Below are 19,642 nucleotides of genomic sequence, written 5' to 3'. Positions count from 1 at the left end.
TTCACAAGACAGGTTAGTCAGCCCGCTGCTAATAGAGTACTCCTGTTTACTTCTGCTGCCACTGTTTGAATGTAGGGCCTAGTTTTCTACTTAGCTTGCAACTGTTGAGCTTGTTAATGCGATTTGAAAATTGCTTTCAAACTTTGTCGTCTTTGTAAGCAATTTACTGGAACCCAACTGAAAAGGACTTGTCAGCCAGACTGTCTGTTTACTTTTACTAATGTAAACAGTTGTAATGGATTGTTGTGACCCCCCCCCCCCCGAGAGGATTTGGCCCGGTTTGTCACCTTGATCTTCTTAGAATGCAACCATTTACTATGATGCATTGCAGTTTAATTTTGTGGAGTGTGTTTTGCTGTTAAGGGATCTACTTCCATGCAGCTTTGCTGGCTTAGTTTTCCACATTTGTCTGTAGTAATGTGACTGAACCTGTACTTTAGTAATGTCAGTGTAATGACGGGCACAAATTCACTTGGTGTTCTGGACCAACTTTTTCCTGAACTGATTTGTCAGGCAGCTGTATCTTTTGTATAGAGCAGAGTCTTGTAGCTATTTCTAGAAGTGCTTTGGTGGTAGTTTAGCTGATGTGGTACTGTCTCACTGTGTGTGTTTTCTCTGTTTTTGTTGATTAGCAGCTGTATGGTCGTCCTATAGCTTTGACATTAGACAGTGCAGCTGTTTTCTTAGTGTTGATTTTAGGATACTACTTGATTTGATAATTTTTCACAGATTGTGGTTGGCATATTTAGGGAACAAATGACATGTCACTGCAGAGACTTGAATGGTAATTCTTTGGAACATTGTTAATTTAGACACTCTGGTCTTGACAGATTTGTGATGTGTGCACTAAGCATATTACCTTTAGTGCAAAGCCAGATATTACAAAAATAATTAACTCATCACTCAGTAAAGACTTTGTTTCAAGCCTCACTTGAGACAGTGACTTTAGAGGTTCTAGTAGTATGCATGTATGCTACTTCATAGTTGCAGATAATTTCTACAAGATAACTTTACTTGGTATAATTGGGATCTGTTGCTTAGTTGCACATTTGCATGGAATTATCTTGGAGGATATAGACACTTTTTAACATTTACTTTATTGCAAGTTTGCTTTTCCATTTTCTGCAGTGCGAGATATAATTTCATGTTTTTCTTTTGTGTGTCTCTTGTTTTCATGCAGTTTTTGGGACCTACACAGACGTGACTCCTCGGCAGTTCTTTAATGTCCAGGTATGTTATCTAAATGGCTGTAGTTACATGTTTGTATTGCTATTTATTTGTCAATGTATAATTATTTGTTATAAAAGACCAAATTTTTATGTCCTAAATGTACTGAAGTGTTAGAACAAGGCAGGTGATGCCAAGTCATTTACATTTGTTGTACTTTGGGGGTTTAAAGATGGTGAATTTTCCTTGCTTTAATGTATAGAGCCGTGTAAAATTGTGGTGTTTGCAGCCATGGTTTAGCTAACTGATTCATAAGAATAATCTTGGTGAGTTTTTCAAGGTGGTGGTGGTTATTATTATTGTAATAAATATAACCGCCAGGAGCAACCCAGCACAGAACCAAAAGTTCAGCATATATCTATGCACTCGAGGTATAGTCTCTAACAGTGATAGTATTTGATATAAATTCCAACAGCAGGTAGATAAAATCCAGAGACAAAGTAAAAGTAATATCCTTTTATTCCAGACACATGTGAAGCTAAGTGCTTCACCCACTGTTTCTTTAATTAATGGTTCAGTCATCAGGATTTGCCAATGTCTACAAACAATGTCCCTGATGTCTCTAAAATCATAAGTATAAAACAGAAAATTTCTGTATAGTTTTAGTTCCATTACCTAAAACTACTGAACTGGAAGGTGCATTATACCATCTACTACCAAAAGTAGAAAAATAAAGGCTGGCTCTCTCATTTCTGTATTCTTCCATACTCTGATAGATATTATCTATATCTTGTGTGTTATATGATATGTGTAGTAACCTTCCTTTCAAGTTCATAAGCTCTTCATTGTACCCTTCTCGTGTTGGATTTAACCTGGACGCACTAAAGGCCTGTCCCTTAATAATATTATCAAAGACAAACCTAGGATGCATACTTTGTCTATGTAACCGGGTTTTCCTATAGCAGGACTTCCTGTAAATGCCTGTATTGAGTTGCCCACTGCTCAACCTCTCTATATGGACATCTAAAAAATTGATGCTGCTAGTTAATTCCTCCATTGTAAACTTGAGGCATTCTGTAAGTGTATTAATTTCTTCATAAAAGAGATACAATTCTCTTCTTACTACCTGTCCATAAAAAGAAGAGGTCCTCTACAAACCGTTTATAAAAAAAATCACATACTTCTGATATCTAGGTAAAAGAAAAAGATGATCTCTTTCCCACATAGCCATGACGAGGTTGGCGTAGCTATGGGCACCATAGCTACGCCATCCTTCTGCTTATATATGTTATTCTTAAAAGCAAAAAGGTTATTTTCCAACACTATTTTCAATAATGTACATATCAACGCAACCGTAGATGTAGTAAAATCAGAGTACTGTGTAAGAAATACTTGTATTTTCTGCAAACCTATGCAGTTAGGAATAACCGTAAATAATGATTTAACGTCCAGCTTTCTGCAAGTTGGTTGAAGAAGATGTTTACAGTCTTTGCAGACATAGATGTACTACTAAGAGAGGGAATTTAACATACAGTCATAGGAAAGCATTAGACAACCTAAGAAATGACAGGAAAATTACTATTAGACCTGCAGACAAAGGTGGTCCTATAGTTATTATGGATATGGTTGCATATGATTCACTTATGCAAGAACTGTTTGTTAAGAGGAATTTTTACATGCCCATTTCACCATGAGAGGTCCAAGTCCATATACAAAAAGCCAATGATATTTTGGGAGACCTGAGAGAGAAAGGAGTTATCAAAGTAGAACAGTATATTTTTTTCTGGGTAGAACATCCATTACTACCCATTATTCAAGGTCTACCCAAGATGCATAAGGACCCCTTATACCCTCCCATGAGACCTATAGTTGCAGGTAGAGGCTGGGCTACTGAACCCATATCGGTCTTTATTGAGAAGTCTTTGAGGCCATTAATAGATAATAATTCTGTTATACTCAGAGACACAAAACAATTTTTATTAGATTTATAAGACAAAATGAAATCAGTAGATGCTTATCTTACGTATTTTTTAGTCGCACTGGACGTTAAATCATTATTTACAGCTATTCCTAACCGCATAGGTTTGCAGAAAATACAAGTATTTCTTACACATTACTCTGATTTTACTACATCTAAGGTTGCGTTATATGTCCATTATTGAAAATAGTGTTGGAAAATAACCTTTTTGCTTTTAAGAATAGCATATATAAGCAGAAGGATGGTGTAGCTATGGGCACATCCTGTGCCAATAACTACGCCAACCTGGTCATGGCTATATGGGAAAGAGAACATCTTTTTTTTTTACCTAGATATCAGAAGTATGTGATTTTTTTATAAACTGTTTGTAGATGACCTCTTTTTATGGACAGGTAGTAAGAGAGAATTGTATCTCTTTTATGAAGAAATTAATACACTTACAGAATACCTCAAGTTTACAATGGAGGAATCAACTAGTAGCATCAATTTTTTAGATGTCCATACAGAGAGGATAAGCAGTGGGCAACTCAATACAGGCATTTATAGGAAGTCCTGCTATAGGAATACCCTGTTACACAGACAAAGTATGCATCCTAGGTTTGTCTTTGATAATATTATTAAGGGACAGGCCTTTAGTGCGTCCAGGTTAAATCCAACACGAGAAGGGTACAATGAAGAGCTTATGAACTTGAAAGGAAGGTTACTACTCAGATCATATAACACACAAGATATAGATAATATCTATCAAGAGTATGGAAGAATGCAGAAATGAGAGAGCCAGCCCTTATTTTTCTAATTTTGGTAGTAGATGGTAAAATGCACCTTCCAGTTCGGTAGTTTTAGGTAATGGAACTAAAACTATACAGAAATTTTCTGTTTTATACTTATGATTTTAGAGACATCAGGGACATTATTTGTAGACATTGGCAAATCCTGATGACTGAATCATTAATTAAAGAAATAGTGGGAGAAAATCCCTAATTTCTTTTTAGAAATAAGAAGAATTTGCATAGAAAATGCTTTGTTATTCCAATGAGCAGATGGGTCCGAGACATCCCAGTAGAATTGGTACATTTTCATGTAACAACTATAACTACTGTCCCTACATTTTTAAACATAATATGTTTGTACACCCAGTGACCACACAGTGTTATCAGTTTAACGTAGTGGCCAACTGTAACTCGGAACACACAGTTTATTTAGCAATATGCACACGTTGCCCTGCGTTTTATGTAGGCAAAACTAATAGGAGGCTTAAAGATCGTATCAGAGAACATCTATACCAGGTATGCATACGTTCCAATACAAATGCCCTATCCAAACATATTCTTGAAGTAGGGACAGAAAATACATTTTGTTTCTTGGTGATTCAAATGAATCATTCTAGTATCAGGGGTGGAGATGTCAGGAATCACACAGAAAGAATGGAAGTTAAATGGATAATACAGTTTAAAGCACATGCCAGTCTAGGGTTAAATGATAAAATTCCCCTGAAACCTGTCTTGAAAAATAGGAAGTTGGTAGTTAGGTAAATCATGGGGTTAGTATACCAGTGTTTAAAGTTATGTTCTGTGATATATATGTATTTTACATGTTAATATGTATATATTTTAATCATGGTAACTGCGTTACATACTCATTCATCTTTGAGTTTTATCCATATGGATGTAACGTTTTAATGTGCTTATTTGTTATGATACATTTTTAAATGAATCTGACAGTGTTCAGCCTATGACTTTAAGAGGAGTGCTGACTTGATTGGTATCAATTAGCTAATTACCAGTTAGATATATAGTAGTAGGTATTTTACACTCTGTTCAAGGTTTGACAAAGCCTCTTGGCGAAAGCGCTTAGCTTCACATGTGTCTGGAATAAAATGATGTTATTTTTACTCTGCCTCTGGATTTTATCTACCTGCTGTTGGAATTTATATCCAATACTATCACTGTTAGACACTATACCTCGAGTGCATAGATATATGCTGAACTTTTGGTTCTGTGCTGGGTTGCTCCTGAGCATTTATATTTATTACAGTTACTTTGCACTTTCTTGGCTATGGAGCATTTATCCTTTGGTGGGTGACGTGTTTGTTTTCAGTTTAGGTTATTATTATTACTTATTGTTGTTTGTATTAGGATGCTTCATTTTACTATTCTTTCAAAGAACATAGGCATGAGTCTATGCTATAGCTGCATAATCTTAGTACTGCTGAGTGCTTTTGCAGGTGGAGCAGTGTAAAATGAAGGATGTCGTCTGGGGTACACTAAGCAGTAGTAGTGACACATTTGGTGTGCCTTCTCTTATTGACTGCATTGGATAATTGGAAGATGTTTCCTGTAAATGCTGATACAGTGAATGGATGAAATATTGATTGAGAATTAATACTGTTGGTTGGGTGGAGAAAGAATGGTGACTTGGAATCGAAGGTACATTTAATGAATGGATTGAAGATACTGAAGGGGAATTGGAAGTAAAGTGGGTAGGAAATGTTGTTGGAAGTTAATGAAGTATACAACTGGAATGTATAGAGGGCATATTGAAGCTGTTCAGTGGAAGTGAAGGTATAGTAGCTGTATAGGGAATTTTTGGAGCTCATGTTGGAAGGGTAACCTATGGTGGTCGTCCTCTTGGTAGAATGGGGAGTATATTAAAGATTTTAGTGGCCCATTGTACTTTGGTTGTTTACATTGCGAGGTTGTTTCAGATCCAGGCACTTCAGATAAAAAATCTCATCACATTGTACTGCAGTGCAGATTTGCAGGATTACTACACTCTTCTGAAGAGTTTGCTTTTTGATGTGTTTAACAGATGCCTGATCTGTGTTTTCTGTGGTGGCCATACAATGTATTTTTATAATTTCTAAAAGATTTCTGTTTTGTGTTACCAAGAAAGCATCTGGAAGTGCTAACAAAGGCCAAAAATACTTCCTTCATGGGACCTGACAGTTTACCAGGTTGCTTAATTTAATGGTGTTAAACATGTCCATGGTGAAATGCTCCTCAAACTGTTTAAGTTAAGTGTAGCTACTCATTTTGTCCCTAATGAGTGGCACATAGTCGTGGTGATACCCTTCCATAAGGGTGTTGTTACAGCTGATCAAAGCAATTGCAGATGGATCCACTTTACAAGCCTCATTTGCAAAGCCATGGGACATTCTGTAACTGATCACAAAAACTGATATCAAGAATTTTCTTAGACTTGACCCCCCTCCCCCAACAGTTTGGTTTTGTGAGTGGTAGATACCTGCCTATTCTGGTAAAGTTCTTTGAAAATGTTACAGATGGTGTCCATGCAGTGCATGCAGAGTATCTTGACCTGGTTAAGGCCTTTGACCCCATTCCCTATGCTGGCATTGTACAAAAGCTAAATGCTTTAAATTACCAGTGTGTGGCAAGATGGCTAACACACTGCCTAAAAAGAGAACCCACATAGTACAAGTTGCTGGTGCCTCATCAGAATGTACGAAAATGACTAGGGATATCCCTCAGGGCTCTCTGCTAAGACCTCCCCTTTCTGGTATTTATTTCTCGGATGCAAGCAGAGAGCCAAGATCTTTGGCTACTTAAGTTTGCAGATTTTAAACGGGAGGTTGGTGGGGGTTATCATGACATTCTGTGACAGCCTAACTATTTAGAATGAACTCCCTTAGTAAACTCTTGGTGTGCCAAAATGTGCTCAAACCAAATGCTAAAAAGTGTAGTACCATCTCTTTTGTTAGACAATCCCTTCTTTCATCATAATGCTTAGTCAACATACCTGTACAAAATGAAAATGTAGTCTGGGACCCAAGTACTTGGGTTGAAAGCTCCCTCTACTTTGACCATCGTGAAACATTGGCTGTCAGGAAATCCTTTTATATAGCCCAGTTAATTGCCAAAGGAATGTAAACATCTAAAGAGGTAATCACTTTTGTTATACTCCACATTGATCAGACTGTGCCGTACCTCTCAACTGTACAGATTTTTTGCAGAATGTCCATATTTTTGCTTCATATTTTTTGGTCTGTTTTTCATAAAATTGTGGTTTTCTGGCAAATTAGTGGCAAATCTTTAAAGACTGAAGTTAGAAAATAATATCTGCTTGTGCTATTCATGGTAATGCAAAACATGTTATTCTGCCAACTTTCTAAGTTTGTAAGAGCAATATTGAAAATGTTGTCCCTATTTTTGGGCCCTTGTCCCACTTTTACTTAAGGCTTTGTCCATATTTCTTGCTCTAAGAGGTTGAGAGGTATGACAGACCAATTACAGAGTACAGTGGCCTTGCTGGGATTTATTTCACTAAACATATCAAACAGTTAGGAATACCTGAAAGGTTTCTAATCAGAAAGATCACAAGCCTAAAGTCTCTGATCTACAGAGAGAGGATTGAAGCTGTATTCTTTTATTCAGTGTGTTGTAGACTGTTGAGGAAATATCTTGGTCTCCCTTACTGTGCCAATAGAGACCAGATTGTCCTGCAAATGCTGTTATAAATCACTTCCTTGAATTATCTCCATCAGTACTAGAGCCAGGGTCCTAAATCTTCACAAATGGATAAATAAAGGGACAGGTTTATAAGCCAGCACCTCCCAAATCTCTGGAATAAACAACTTTTGCATGTTAAGCAGTGTGACTCACTGTTATCCTTTATACATAAAGTAGATAGCTGGATGGTTATCCACAAATTTTACTCCAGGATTGACCAGCATGCTGGTCCTGGAGAAAGCAGGTACTGCCTGAGGTAGGGTACTGGCAAGAAGAGAATGATCATGAGACTGGTCCCATCAGAATATCTACGAATCGATTATATTTCATCCACACACTAAAATGATGCTGATAGCTTAGCTTTGTTTCTGTTCAATAAGATGACATTTGTGAGCAGGGCAGTTTGCTTTCTGTTGGTTTTGTGACAGAGAGGCTATTTGTGTTGTAAGAAATAGTTAAGTTATGGCAGAAATGCATATGGAGTGTTGAGATGGCTATGGTTGTTGAGTTGGAAATCTCCAGACACTGAATGTTGCTGAGTAGCAGAGAGTTTTCTGGCAGCCATTGAAGAGCTTGCTGCTGGAGCAGTAAGTGATGTGGTATGCTGAATGATTAACTTTTTACTAGAAAGCAAGTAAGTGGCAATGGGTTGAGTTAAGAATCTTGGCTGTTTTTGTTCTGTTAAGGTAGAATAAAGAAAATGTGTCCCATTTGCTTGCTTTGTGCATATATGTTTGCTCCCCTTGTGTTATACTTGACAACCATCCTAGTGCCCCACATCCTTTGCTGGGTCTGCAGGCTTGCCAATCATCCCTGGTCTAATGCTTGCAATTTTTTTAAGGTTGGTGAGGATCCTAAGGGTGTGTTAATTGGGTGAGTGGTGTTGTGCTTACCTACATCTACCCATTTTTTTCCTCCCTCTACACCCTAACCTGTTTCTTATCCCCCCTCCCATACATGATTTCATGGTCTGGGCTGGAGGCAGGCTTGCATTGGGGGGGGGGTGTATTGCCCTCCCCTCCGTGGCATGCCCACCACCCTTTTTTTGCTTGGTTTGGATAAGTGGATTTGGTTGTGTGATTTTCTGCTGGGATAGGAGAAGGGATGGTTTTGGATAATTGTGAATGAATTTGTGTGGGTGATTTAAAGATGGGGTAGACTAGAGCTCTTTGTGAGCTTAAGTGGATTTAAAGGAAATGCTGTCTTGTGGATTAAGCATTTGGCGTATTTAGGCCATCTCTTGCTGACATGAAGTTTGGTATTCAGATAGTCTATCTCTTGGGGTATGCTGAAATTGGGTGGGTGATCTCTGGGCTGCAGTAGGGGTTATTTTGATTTTACTGGGCAGTCTGTTGTGTGATAATGATTGGGTGAAAGTGCTGTCAACTACTGTACTCTACTTTTGCTTGTTAAGGATTTTCCTTACAGACCCTTCTTTTACTGTATTTTTTGGCCATTTCTGAAAGCCATATTTCAGGAAAGTGTCCATTGGTCTCTTGTCCTGCTTCCTTCAGTAACTGTACAGCAGAATCTGCATGATGAGTCAGTAGCTGCATTTTAAGTACGATTTAATGGTTTGCATGCAGTAACAGTATGATTTTGGTTTGTAGCCTATATTGTCAGACCTGTAGAAATAATGCTGTCTTCACTGGCATATTGTGATCCTGTCTCTGACACAGTTCATTGCAGTTCAAGTAGTGGACCCAGCACATAAGGAATCAACTGGGTCAGGTGGAAATGAGTAAGAGGAGAATTGTTCTTTTTTGAAGGAAGTTTGGTTGTCTACTGCAAGAATGTTCTCTGAAGACTAAAAGGCTAGCCCAGACACAGGAATATTTTCTGAGCCATATAGGACATCATTAGGGGTTCACAGTTGCCACCTAGGCTGAATTGTGTGTTACTCTGTTCATTACAAAGTTCTTTTTGTAGCAGCAGATTTGGGAGTAGGAGCAGACATAAAAGCTACCTTGACCGCTATGGATGGTAGTGCATTGATGCTCATTTCTTGTCTCCCAGAGGAGGTGAGATCTACAAAAGACTAGTCTTTCCTTTAAAAAAAAAAAAAAAAGAAAAAAAAAAGGATGTCTGGATAACCCAAGCAGAGATGATTATTAAGGAGCCATATGTGTGTATGTGTATGTATGGGGATGGATGTTGTCATCCTGGTGAGGTGGAAGAAATCACCTATTAGCCATAGATGAAAATTAGTTTGCGTGGAAGTAGCTTGGTCTGGATTATATTGGGCAGTATTTATTATGGACCTGTAGAGACTGAGCTGTATACATATCCACCACTTCCATTGATTATGGTGCAAGGCAACTGTCCTCCTCATTGTCCTGTATTGGCTCAGACATATCTGATTTCCTTACTGAAACCTAACCCAAAGGAATCCCCTTGGCTCCTGGATCTCATATCTCACCCTTCCGGAGAGCCTGACCAAGACCTTACCAACTTGTGACTAGCCCTATGGTTTCTCCAGTTCTGTTGATGACAAGGGATTCCTCCCTTTTCCAAGAGAGGGTTCAGATTTTAATAGCCTATCAGACTCTGTTTACCACAGAGATTTATGACAGTAAGTTTGACATCCCTCCTCTTGGCAAGTAATCAAGGAGCCTTAATCCTCACCACTGACATGGGTGAGGGACATTCACTTGGAACAAAAATAAATGTGCACAGTATTTCCAGATGCAGCTCTCTGCATCAAGTACAGTTTCCCTTAAGAGCATGCAGGAAACACTTGGTGCAGGGGCTGGTTTTCTCTGTCTGTCTGGTGTCTCTCTCTCTCTTGTTTTGTCTTTCTTACTTTCCGTCTCTCCAGATGCCCAGTAAGGCTCCCCACTGGCATAGTTGTAGAGTGGAGTCCTCAGCCAAATGTCCAAGCTAAGTCTTCCACCACCATCTCTGTGAAACCAGTGCTCTGTGTCCTTGCTCCAAGCAACACACACACACACACACACACACACACACACACACACACACACACACACACGCACGCGTGGGAAAGGTTGGCACAGATTTACTGTCTCTGCTACCCTTTGCCTAGACTATAAGGTAGTTACTGCCACCAGCCATTCCAAAGCCAGCTACTCTAAGGCTCTTACGAGGGTACCAAATTATACTGAGTGAAATCAATATTGATACAAATGGTAATGTTGACCATACAGCAAGACTTTCAGGAACGGCCACAGTATCACCAAATATAAGTACTCTCAAAAGTTAAAATATTCTCTAAAGGACCAGCCACAATGAAAAGTTTAAATATGTTTAATAATTAATAAACAAACATGAAAATACTAAATATTTATTTATAAGCACCAGTCTCAATCACAGGAAATGTTAAAATAACACAGATGAATAGATTTGCGCAGATACAGAAAAACAGTACAACTAATCTCACTATATTTTCCTGACTGATCTAAAGAATTACTGATGTTCTTCATCTCACATTGCTGCAGTCCTTACACTTGGGTAGTCCGCTGTCCACGGTCGGCCCGAATATCAAAGTATAAGGCTGACGTCGGTCAGGGCGCATTTAACTGACGTCAGGACGTCAGGGTACAAATGCGCATGACCGGCATCATATCCTTAGTCTTTTTTGCCGCATGGTCCGATGCAGAAGCAGCATTGCAAGTGCCGGTTGGCGTTCTGAGATTTTTCGATTTAGAAGTTTCAGACCAAGTTCAAAGTTGGCTAAGTACCCCGTTGGGGAATATTTTAGTTTTTCTTGCCTCAGTCATTTACCGGATGTCAGAAAAAGTTAATAATTGCGTTTCTTGTGGGAAACAGATACCGCATAGAGATTATCATACTTTGTGTATTCCTTGCTTAGGGCCTGAGCACGACGTTGTTGGCTGTCGCTCTTGTGCTAGATTTAATAAACGCACTATAAAGAGAAGGTTAGATTGTGCAAGGTTAGTCTTTGGGAAGCGGTGCAATTATAAAATGCCGTCGGATGCTCCGACGCCCGCTTCCTCGAAGAAGCGCAAGGACAAGGCAGTTAAGCCTAGGCTAGAAGAACCGTCTGTACCGGACGCCGGTTCTTTAGAGGTGTCGGTGGAGCCGTTGGCTCCACCGGAGATTTCTTTGTGTTCCCAGAGTGAGACCTTATTATTGCAGGATGTGGCCTCTCAGGAGGCAAGTCAGGCTGAGGGGGCTTCTCAGGTTACTATTCTCCCCTCCCTTCCTAAGGTGGCTAGGCCCTCTCCTTCTGTTTCTAAGGCTTCTCCCAGGGGCAGGCCAGGTTTAGCTTCAGTTGGTGTTACCCCTAGCTCTTCAGGTACTATGCCCAAGAAGCATATACTTAAAATGGCAGAAGATTTGATTACTTTGATTAGGGGTTCTATGCCCCCTCCTGCTAAGAGACCTAGGGTGGAGCCTGATCTGGGGGGTTTTGAGCAAGCTTCAGATGTTTCAGAGTCTTCGGCTGAAGACTTGCAGGAGTACTCTCCTTATTCTGATTCTGATGTGGATGATTCTACTCCTTCTGCTACTCCTCCTGAGGATTTTTCTTTTTCAGAAACTCTTCATTCCATGAGGGAGCATTTTAAGTGGGAGGGTCAGGACTTCTCTGATTCCAGGAAACGGCTTAGGGAATTTCTGTTTTTGCCCCAGCATAGGCCTTTGGCTATACCTCCTGTTTTGGATGTAGTGGAAGATGTTTTTACAGAGGCTTCTCTTAATCCTGATTCTTTGCCTCCTGCTCCTGTTAAGCCGGATAGGTATTACAGGGTGCCTGAAGTTCACAAGTATCTTTTTAAGAATCCTAGGGCAGACCCAGAAACTGTTAGCCAGGGGCCTAAGGGTGTTAAGGCTTCTGTTGTTAAGAATCCGGTTCCTACAGACAAGGAGGCTAGGGCCTTGGATAGATGGGGAAAGAAAGTTTATACTTCTTCCACTCTTGCTATAAGGGCTCTGAATTGCCAGTTTCACATGTTGAAATACCAAAACTATCTCCTTTCACAATTGAAGTCTAAGGTTGATGCTCTGGCAGTAGGTATTGATTGTAAAGAGTTGCAAGATTTAGTACATGTTTCTGAACAGGTGGGTAAGCATTCTTTGCAATGTGGTTTTGATGCTGTACAGGCCTCGTCTAGGGTGGCTGCCACTGGGACTGTTCTTCGCAGGCACGCCTGGCTGAGGGATCAGAATTTGTCTGAACATGTTAAAACAAGGATTTTAGATGCTCCTTTACAATCTGACGTGTTGTTTGGTCCTCCTGTTGAGACTGTCTTAAAGAAAATGGAAGACAAGGCTAAGTCTATGCAGACTGTTAAAGATTTTTAGCAGGACCAGCCTCCAAAGTTTAGTAGAAATAGGCCTACTAAGGGGTGTACGTATCCTTCTTATGATTCCCAGTCTAGGGGTAGATCTAGGCGTGGTAAGGGCAGAGCTCAGGGCTCTTTCGGGCCTAGCACAGGGGGTTCTCCGGCACAGGCTTCGGTGAGGGCAGGGGTCAGTCCTTTCGTAAGCAGACCCAATGACCTACCTTTTCAGCTGCCAGAGCCTGCTCGCCTGGCAGCACCTTTGGGAGGAAGGTTGGCACTTTTCAAAGAAAATTGGAGTTTAATTACCCAGGACAGATGGGTATTGGATATCATACACCACGGCTACAGGTTTTATTTCCATACCTTGCCTCCTTTCAAAGGCATGCCAAACGTTCCTCCTCAACAAAGAATAGAGGCTCACAAACAGGTTTCTCTGTTGCTCCAACTAGGGGCCATACAGCCGGTCCCTCTGCCAGAAGTGGGCCTAGGATTTTATTCTCGCCTGTTCCTAGTACCAAAGAAGGGGTACACGTGGAGACCAATTTTGGATTTATCTATCCTCAACATTTATCTGGACATTCCCAAGTTCAAAATGTTGACGTTGCAGCAGCTTTTACCTCTGCTGGGCAAAGATCATTGGATGGTAACTTTGGATCTCAAGGAGGCTTACCTTCATGTTCCTATCAGACTCGGTTGCAGAAAGTATCTGCGTTTTCGAGCTGGGACTTCTCACTATCGGTTCTCTGCATTGCCCTTTGGCTTATCTACTGCGCCCAGAGTGTTCACGAAAGTTCTGGCTCCAGTGATAGCTTTCTTCAGACTAAAAGGAATACAGATCTATCCTTATTTGGACGACTGCCTAATTCTGGCTCAAGGAAGGGAAGAGCTTCTTCGTCATTTGGAATATGTGATAGCAGTGCTAAGATGCCTAGGGTATTCTGTGAACGAAATAAAGTCCAGTCTAGTACCCTCTCAAGACATGTGCTTTCTGGGTGTGAGACTGAATACAGCAGCCCAGATGGCCTTTTTAACCCCAGACAAACAAGAGTCTATCCCTTTACTTCCATCAACTATCTCATCAGTCCGGGCTGACTGCAAGGACAGTCCTTCAAGCCTTAAGGTTCATGGCATCTTGTATTCTGGTGCTTCCCAATGCCAAACTGCATATGAGGAAGCTACAATGGTATCTCAAAAATGTATGGACACAGCACTGCCAGGATCTGGACACTGTCATTCAAATAATACCTTGCATTCAGAAGGAATTTTTGTGGTGGGCTCAGGAATGTCACCTAAACAAGGGACTCTCTGTGACCCGGCCAGAGGCAAGTCAGATTTTAACGACAGATGCCTCAGACAAAGCTTGGGGAGCTCATCTAAATGGAAATTGGATCCTCATGTATTTCAGAAATTGACAGTGTCATGGGGAACTCCAGACATAGATCTGTTCGCTTCTCCACTAAACCATCAGCTGCCAAAGTTTTGCACGAAAAGGTTTCATCCCACAGCTTGGAGAGTGGATGCTCTTTCTTTCAATTGGAGCAATCTTCATGTGTATGCCTTTCCACCTCTGCCTCTCCTCCCAAAGGTACTTCTGAAGGTCAGACAGGACAAGCCAAGGATGATTTTAATAGCTCCAGATTGGCCTCGACAGCACTGGTACCCATTACTAAGAAGTCTAGTACGGAAGCCTCCATGGCCTTTGCCTTGATTCCACACCTGTTGTCACAGGAGGACAGCCATTTGCTCAATGTCAAGCTTCACTCTCTGCACCTAACAGCCTGGCATATTCTGTTTTGAACCATAATGGGCCTCCACTTCCTCAGCAAGTTTTGAATGTTATTTTGGAAGCTAGAAGGCCTAGTACAAGGAAAGTGTACGCTGATAAATGGAAGAGATTTTTATTTTGGAGTGCAGCAAAAGATTTTGATGTTTCTGAGCCTAATTTGTGTGTGGCTCTTCAATATCTTACTGAGTTACTAGACAAAGGTTTGTCTTTCTCTTCTATTACAGTTCATGCTGCAGCAATTTCAGCTCACTATGATTGCGACCCGCCATTGTTTTCTCATCCTTTGTTCAAGCAATTTCTTAGAGGGGCAAAGAATATAAGCCCCCACGAAGAGCTCCTACTCCTGCTTGGGATCTCAATTTTGTGTTGGAGAAACTCACTCTACAACCTTTTGAGCCTGCAGCTACTGCTGAGTTGAAATATTTATCATGGAAGACTGCTTTTTTGTTGGCCATTACCTCTGCAAGAAGGGTTTCTGAATTACAGGCCCTTATGGCAGTTGAGCCTTTCTTGATTTTCCATAAGGATAGGGTATCATTACGTACTAATCCTTCCTTTATGCCTAAGGTGGTTTCTAGTGTGGCTTTAAACCAGACTATTCATTTGCCTACTTTTATGCAAATCCCCAAAATAAGGGGAAAAGATTTTGCACACTTTGGATGTACACAGGCAGTTGCGTTATTATTTGGACAGAACTAAAGGGTTCAGGCAGTCTCAGCAGTTGTTTGTTTCTTTTGCTTTGAGTTCTCAGGGCAAGCCTGTGTCAAAACAAACTATTTCTAAGTGGATTGGGTTTTGCATTGCTTTCTGTTATTCCCATCATGGCAAGGAGGTTCCAGTTGGGATTAGGCCTCATTCCACTAGGGCTACTGCCACTTCAACAGCTTTTTGAGGGAGTGGCAACCAAGGATATTTTGGAGGCAGCTACTTGGAGTTCTGTGCATACTTTCTCTAGGCATTATCACCTGCCACTTTACTCTAAGTCCAGGGCTGGTTTTGCCACTGCGGTTTTGCAGGGCATTTTGGCAGCTCCTGCTTCCTTATAGTTTGCCATCCTCCCTTACCTCTGCTTTGGGATTCTACCCAAGTGTAAGGACTGCAGCAATGTGAGATGAAGAACATAGCACAGTTTTGTACCTACCATAAATGTAGATGTTCGAAGATCCACATTGCTGCAGTCCAATTTACCCTCCCTCCTTCCCTCTGTAGTTGGAGGTGGTTGTGTGGGTTGGGTTGTACATATCGTATATTGTATATATTGTACATATAGTTAGTGCAAGGGTGGTTGGTTATTTGTTTGCTGTCTTTTGGTTTTGACCTTTATTTTTAAGGTCTTCTGACATCTGGGGCAAGAAAAGACTTGAGGATATGACGCCGGTCATGCGCATTTGTACCCTGACGTCCTGACGTCAGTTAAATGCGCCCTGACCGACGTCAGCCTTATACTTTGATATTCGGGCCGACCGTGGACAGCGGACTACCCAAGTGTAAGGACTGCAGCAATGTGGATCTTCGAACATCTACATTTATGGTAGGTACAAAACTGTACTTTTCCTGGTTACTTACTAAAGCAAAGCAAGATGAAGTGGGTGAGAGATCTTTCTATGTCAAGTCCGTCCCCAAAACAGACTGCTATAAGACTTTAGTCTCATCTAATATTAAAACAACATTTCAGTCCTAGATTATAGAATGACATCACACACATCTGGTCATCTGACTTCTGGTTCCCATACCACTCCTATTACTAGAAACTGAACCAGGATCTTGCACATTTGTGTTGCCATAAACACAGATAGAGCTTTGGTAAGATGTGTTATAGTATCTGGAAGCCATAAAACCATTCCAACACTTCCAGCCTTCCAATTAGCAATTTGTTCACTGGTACGGACAATACAACAAGGATTCCTAGTGCTTGTTTTCACAGACATTTAATCTGTGGCTGCAATCAGAACTGTAAGATACCATCTTTATGGCCTACCAGGTAACTTAATTTCAAGTTAGCTGGACTGAGATTAACCTCTTCTCTTCCTGTATACTCTTACAGTACATTCATTTCCACAGTTATACATGTATGTCAGACTGTATTGCATCTCTTTTCTGTCCAACAGGACCCACTGTTGATGCATCTTTAACACTAGCAGCTTTACAGATACATTTTTAACACAAGCATCTGTACAAATCAGTTTGATATACAAATGGTGGGTCTACTTTACATAATCAAAGTACCACTTGCCCAACTTTTATAATACCGAGACGAGTTAACCGACAACCTCATTTCAATGCCTTCTGGGAACACCGACTGGAAACACCAGGTAAGTAACCACTTGGCCACACTATAAAATAAATTAAAACGAAAGCCAATTAAAAACACCCATGTGGGTGGCTTTGCCCCCCCCCCCCCAACTAAATGCATTAAATGTGAGATTGCACTACAGCGGGGATAAGGGCAATGTTCAACATGGTGGCCAAGTGGTTACTTACCTGGAGGTTTCCAGTCAGTGTTCCGACCGGTGTTCCGGTGTCCTCGTTATGAAAGTCAGGTAAGTGGTATTTTGATTATCTAAAGTACACTCACAAATGACATACAGTTCTTTACAAAACTCCAGCTAGCTATGCTGGCATATGTTATACATCCACTGCCCTATGTCTGGCATAGCTGGCAATACTTCACATCATCACAGTAAGTGGAAGAGGTTTTCCATCCAGGCAGTCAGTCAAAACATTGACACCTTTTCAGATTTCATTTCTGTCTTTCCTTTTCCAAGCAGGTTCCAATTTCTGTACCACTGAAGTTCAATTAGCAGTAATTTCATTCTTCCATATTGGCTTTCAGAACTATTTCTTAGCTACCCATAAGCTATGCAATGGCTTTGTCAAAGGGACCTTCCTGCTTTGTCCTCCCATCAAAGATCTCATTCTGCTATGGGATTTGAATTTCATTTAAGAAGCTCAAAAGAAACCTCCCTTTGAGTTTGCCACTATGTCAAACCTTAAGTTCTTAACTTTGAAAACAATTTTCTTTGCAGCCATAACAACTATTTTGAGAGTTTCAGAGCTGCATGCTCTTCTTTTTCTCCTTACTTTGCATTCACAAGGATAGGGTAATATTGAAGACTAATCCCTCCTTTGTTCTATAAACCACTCCTGAACATATGTCTTAACCCATTCATTTACCTGTCTTCCCAGTTATCAAAATAAAGGGGAATATCTGTTGCATTCTCTAGATGCTCACCAACCGTTACAGATGTTCGTCGTGTTTCACTGTCACAGTCGTCACCTGTGGGTTATCCCTGCTGTGGTAGCCCTCGGCCGGCTCGAATACCAGAGTCCGTGTATTTCTGCGTCGGCTGCTGTCGCTTGTTGACAGATGTCAAGTCGTCAGTGCTATAAAGCAAGGCAGCCGACACCATTCCATCAGTCTTTCTTGCCATGGAGCCCATAGCAGAAGCAATTTGCAAGTGTGCCAGTCGGTCGCTACCAGAGTTCGAATTACAGCTGAAAATGTCTAAAGCTAAGTACCCCATTGGGGATCCTTTATTCTTGCACTAACCGATGTCTGAAATAGTTAACAATCGTCTCGCCTGTGGAAAGCAGATCCCACACCAAGGCATCCATTCATACTGCATCACCTGTTTAGGCCCAGACCACGACATCCCCCGTTGTCTGTTCTGTGCCCTCTTTAACATGAGAACCATTCGTCGTAGAGCTTTTATTGTACACTGGTGTTTCGTCTTCCATCTTCGCATTCTGAAATGGCATTAGTCAGCTATCAATCTGTCGACATTCTGAAAAAATGTAGAGATAAAGATAGAGACAGACCACATAAGGCTAGGCCTTCCATTGATGCTACCTCTAAGCAGGTCGTCTGTTATCTGGAATTCAGTGAGCCGATGTTCTTCGTGTTTCACTGTTGCAGTCATTACATTTGGGTAATCTGCTGGCAGGTTGCCCTCAGTTGGCCTGATTAACAAAATCTTGGGTCCTGCGTCGGTTGCTGCCCCTTCTTCCATGACGTCAGGTCGTCAGGGGTATAAATCATGCAGCTGACGCCATTACATCAGTCTTTCTTGCCGCGCAGTGCCCGAAGTAGAAGCAGTTCGCAAGTGCCAGTCGGCCGACTCCTGAAATTTTTGTTTTCGAGTTTCAGAACCGAAGTCTTCAACTAAAAGCTAAGTACCCCATTGGGGAAACTTTTTCTTGCTCCTTACCGATGTCAGTAAAAGTTAATAATTGCATTACTTGTGGGAAGCAAATACCTCATAAGGATTTTCATTTGTACTGTATTCCTTTCCTAGGCCCTGACCATAATGTACCTTACTGTCGGTTTTGTGCTAGATTTAATCAACGCACTATTAAACGTCGGTATATTTTTGCTTCTAAATATTTTGGCTCACGATTTAACTATCCAGAGATGTCATCAGTTAGCAATCCGACTACCGTAATACCTAAAAAAGCACAAAGAAAAAGGCAGAGACAGGCTGTCCAGGTCCAAAACTGATGATGCTTCTCCTAAGCCAGTCGCTAGTTTGCCGGTACTCAGTGAGGCGCTTTCGCAGCCCCTAATACCTGCTACTTTTGATTCGCAGGCCTCTACTGAGACCCATTCGAAGTCCAGTATGTCGCGAGATGCTTTAAGTATTGAACCCGTGGATGTCTCTACCTTAGATGGGTCCGGAGCCGATGCGCAGGCACCGGCTTCTGAGGGTGTTTTCAGGCATACAGATGTGTATATTAGACCAATGCCATCTTCAAAACTAAGGCCAGAATCTAAATCTATGTCTAAAAAACTGACACCTGGGCTACATGTGCAGGCCCCTACGCCTAAAAAACAAATTATCAAAATGGCTGAAGATTTAATTACTCTGATCAGGGGTAGCCAACCCCCTCCTTCTAAGAGGCCTAGGCAAGACATTGATTATGAATCTTCAGAACAGGATTCTGTTTCTTCTGACTCTTCTAATGATCAGGATTTGTCTATACC

The 19,642-nt window shown here is 41.0% G+C and overlaps 1 protein-coding gene across 1 annotated transcript in view; it reads left to right on the top strand.

The window, feature by feature from the left end:
• Nucleotides 1–19,642, top strand: part of STARD7 (StAR related lipid transfer domain containing 7) — a 396,226-nt gene that overhangs the window by 103,487 nt on the left and 273,097 nt on the right. The window contains exon 3 of the mRNA XM_044084698.1: nt 1,181–1,230. Coding sequence (XP_043940633.1) covers nt 1,181–1,230 — 50 coding nt within the window. The remainder of the gene's footprint in view (nt 1–1,180; nt 1,231–19,642) is intronic.

Source organism: Protopterus annectens, chromosome 9.part0 (assembly GCF_019279795.1).
Source record: "Protopterus annectens isolate FY-2018-M chromosome 9.part0, PAN1.0, whole genome shotgun sequence".
In the NCBI taxonomy this organism is placed as follows: domain Eukaryota; kingdom Metazoa; phylum Chordata; order Ceratodontiformes; family Protopteridae; genus Protopterus; species Protopterus annectens.
This window is presented reverse-complemented; position numbering and strand designations above follow the sequence as displayed.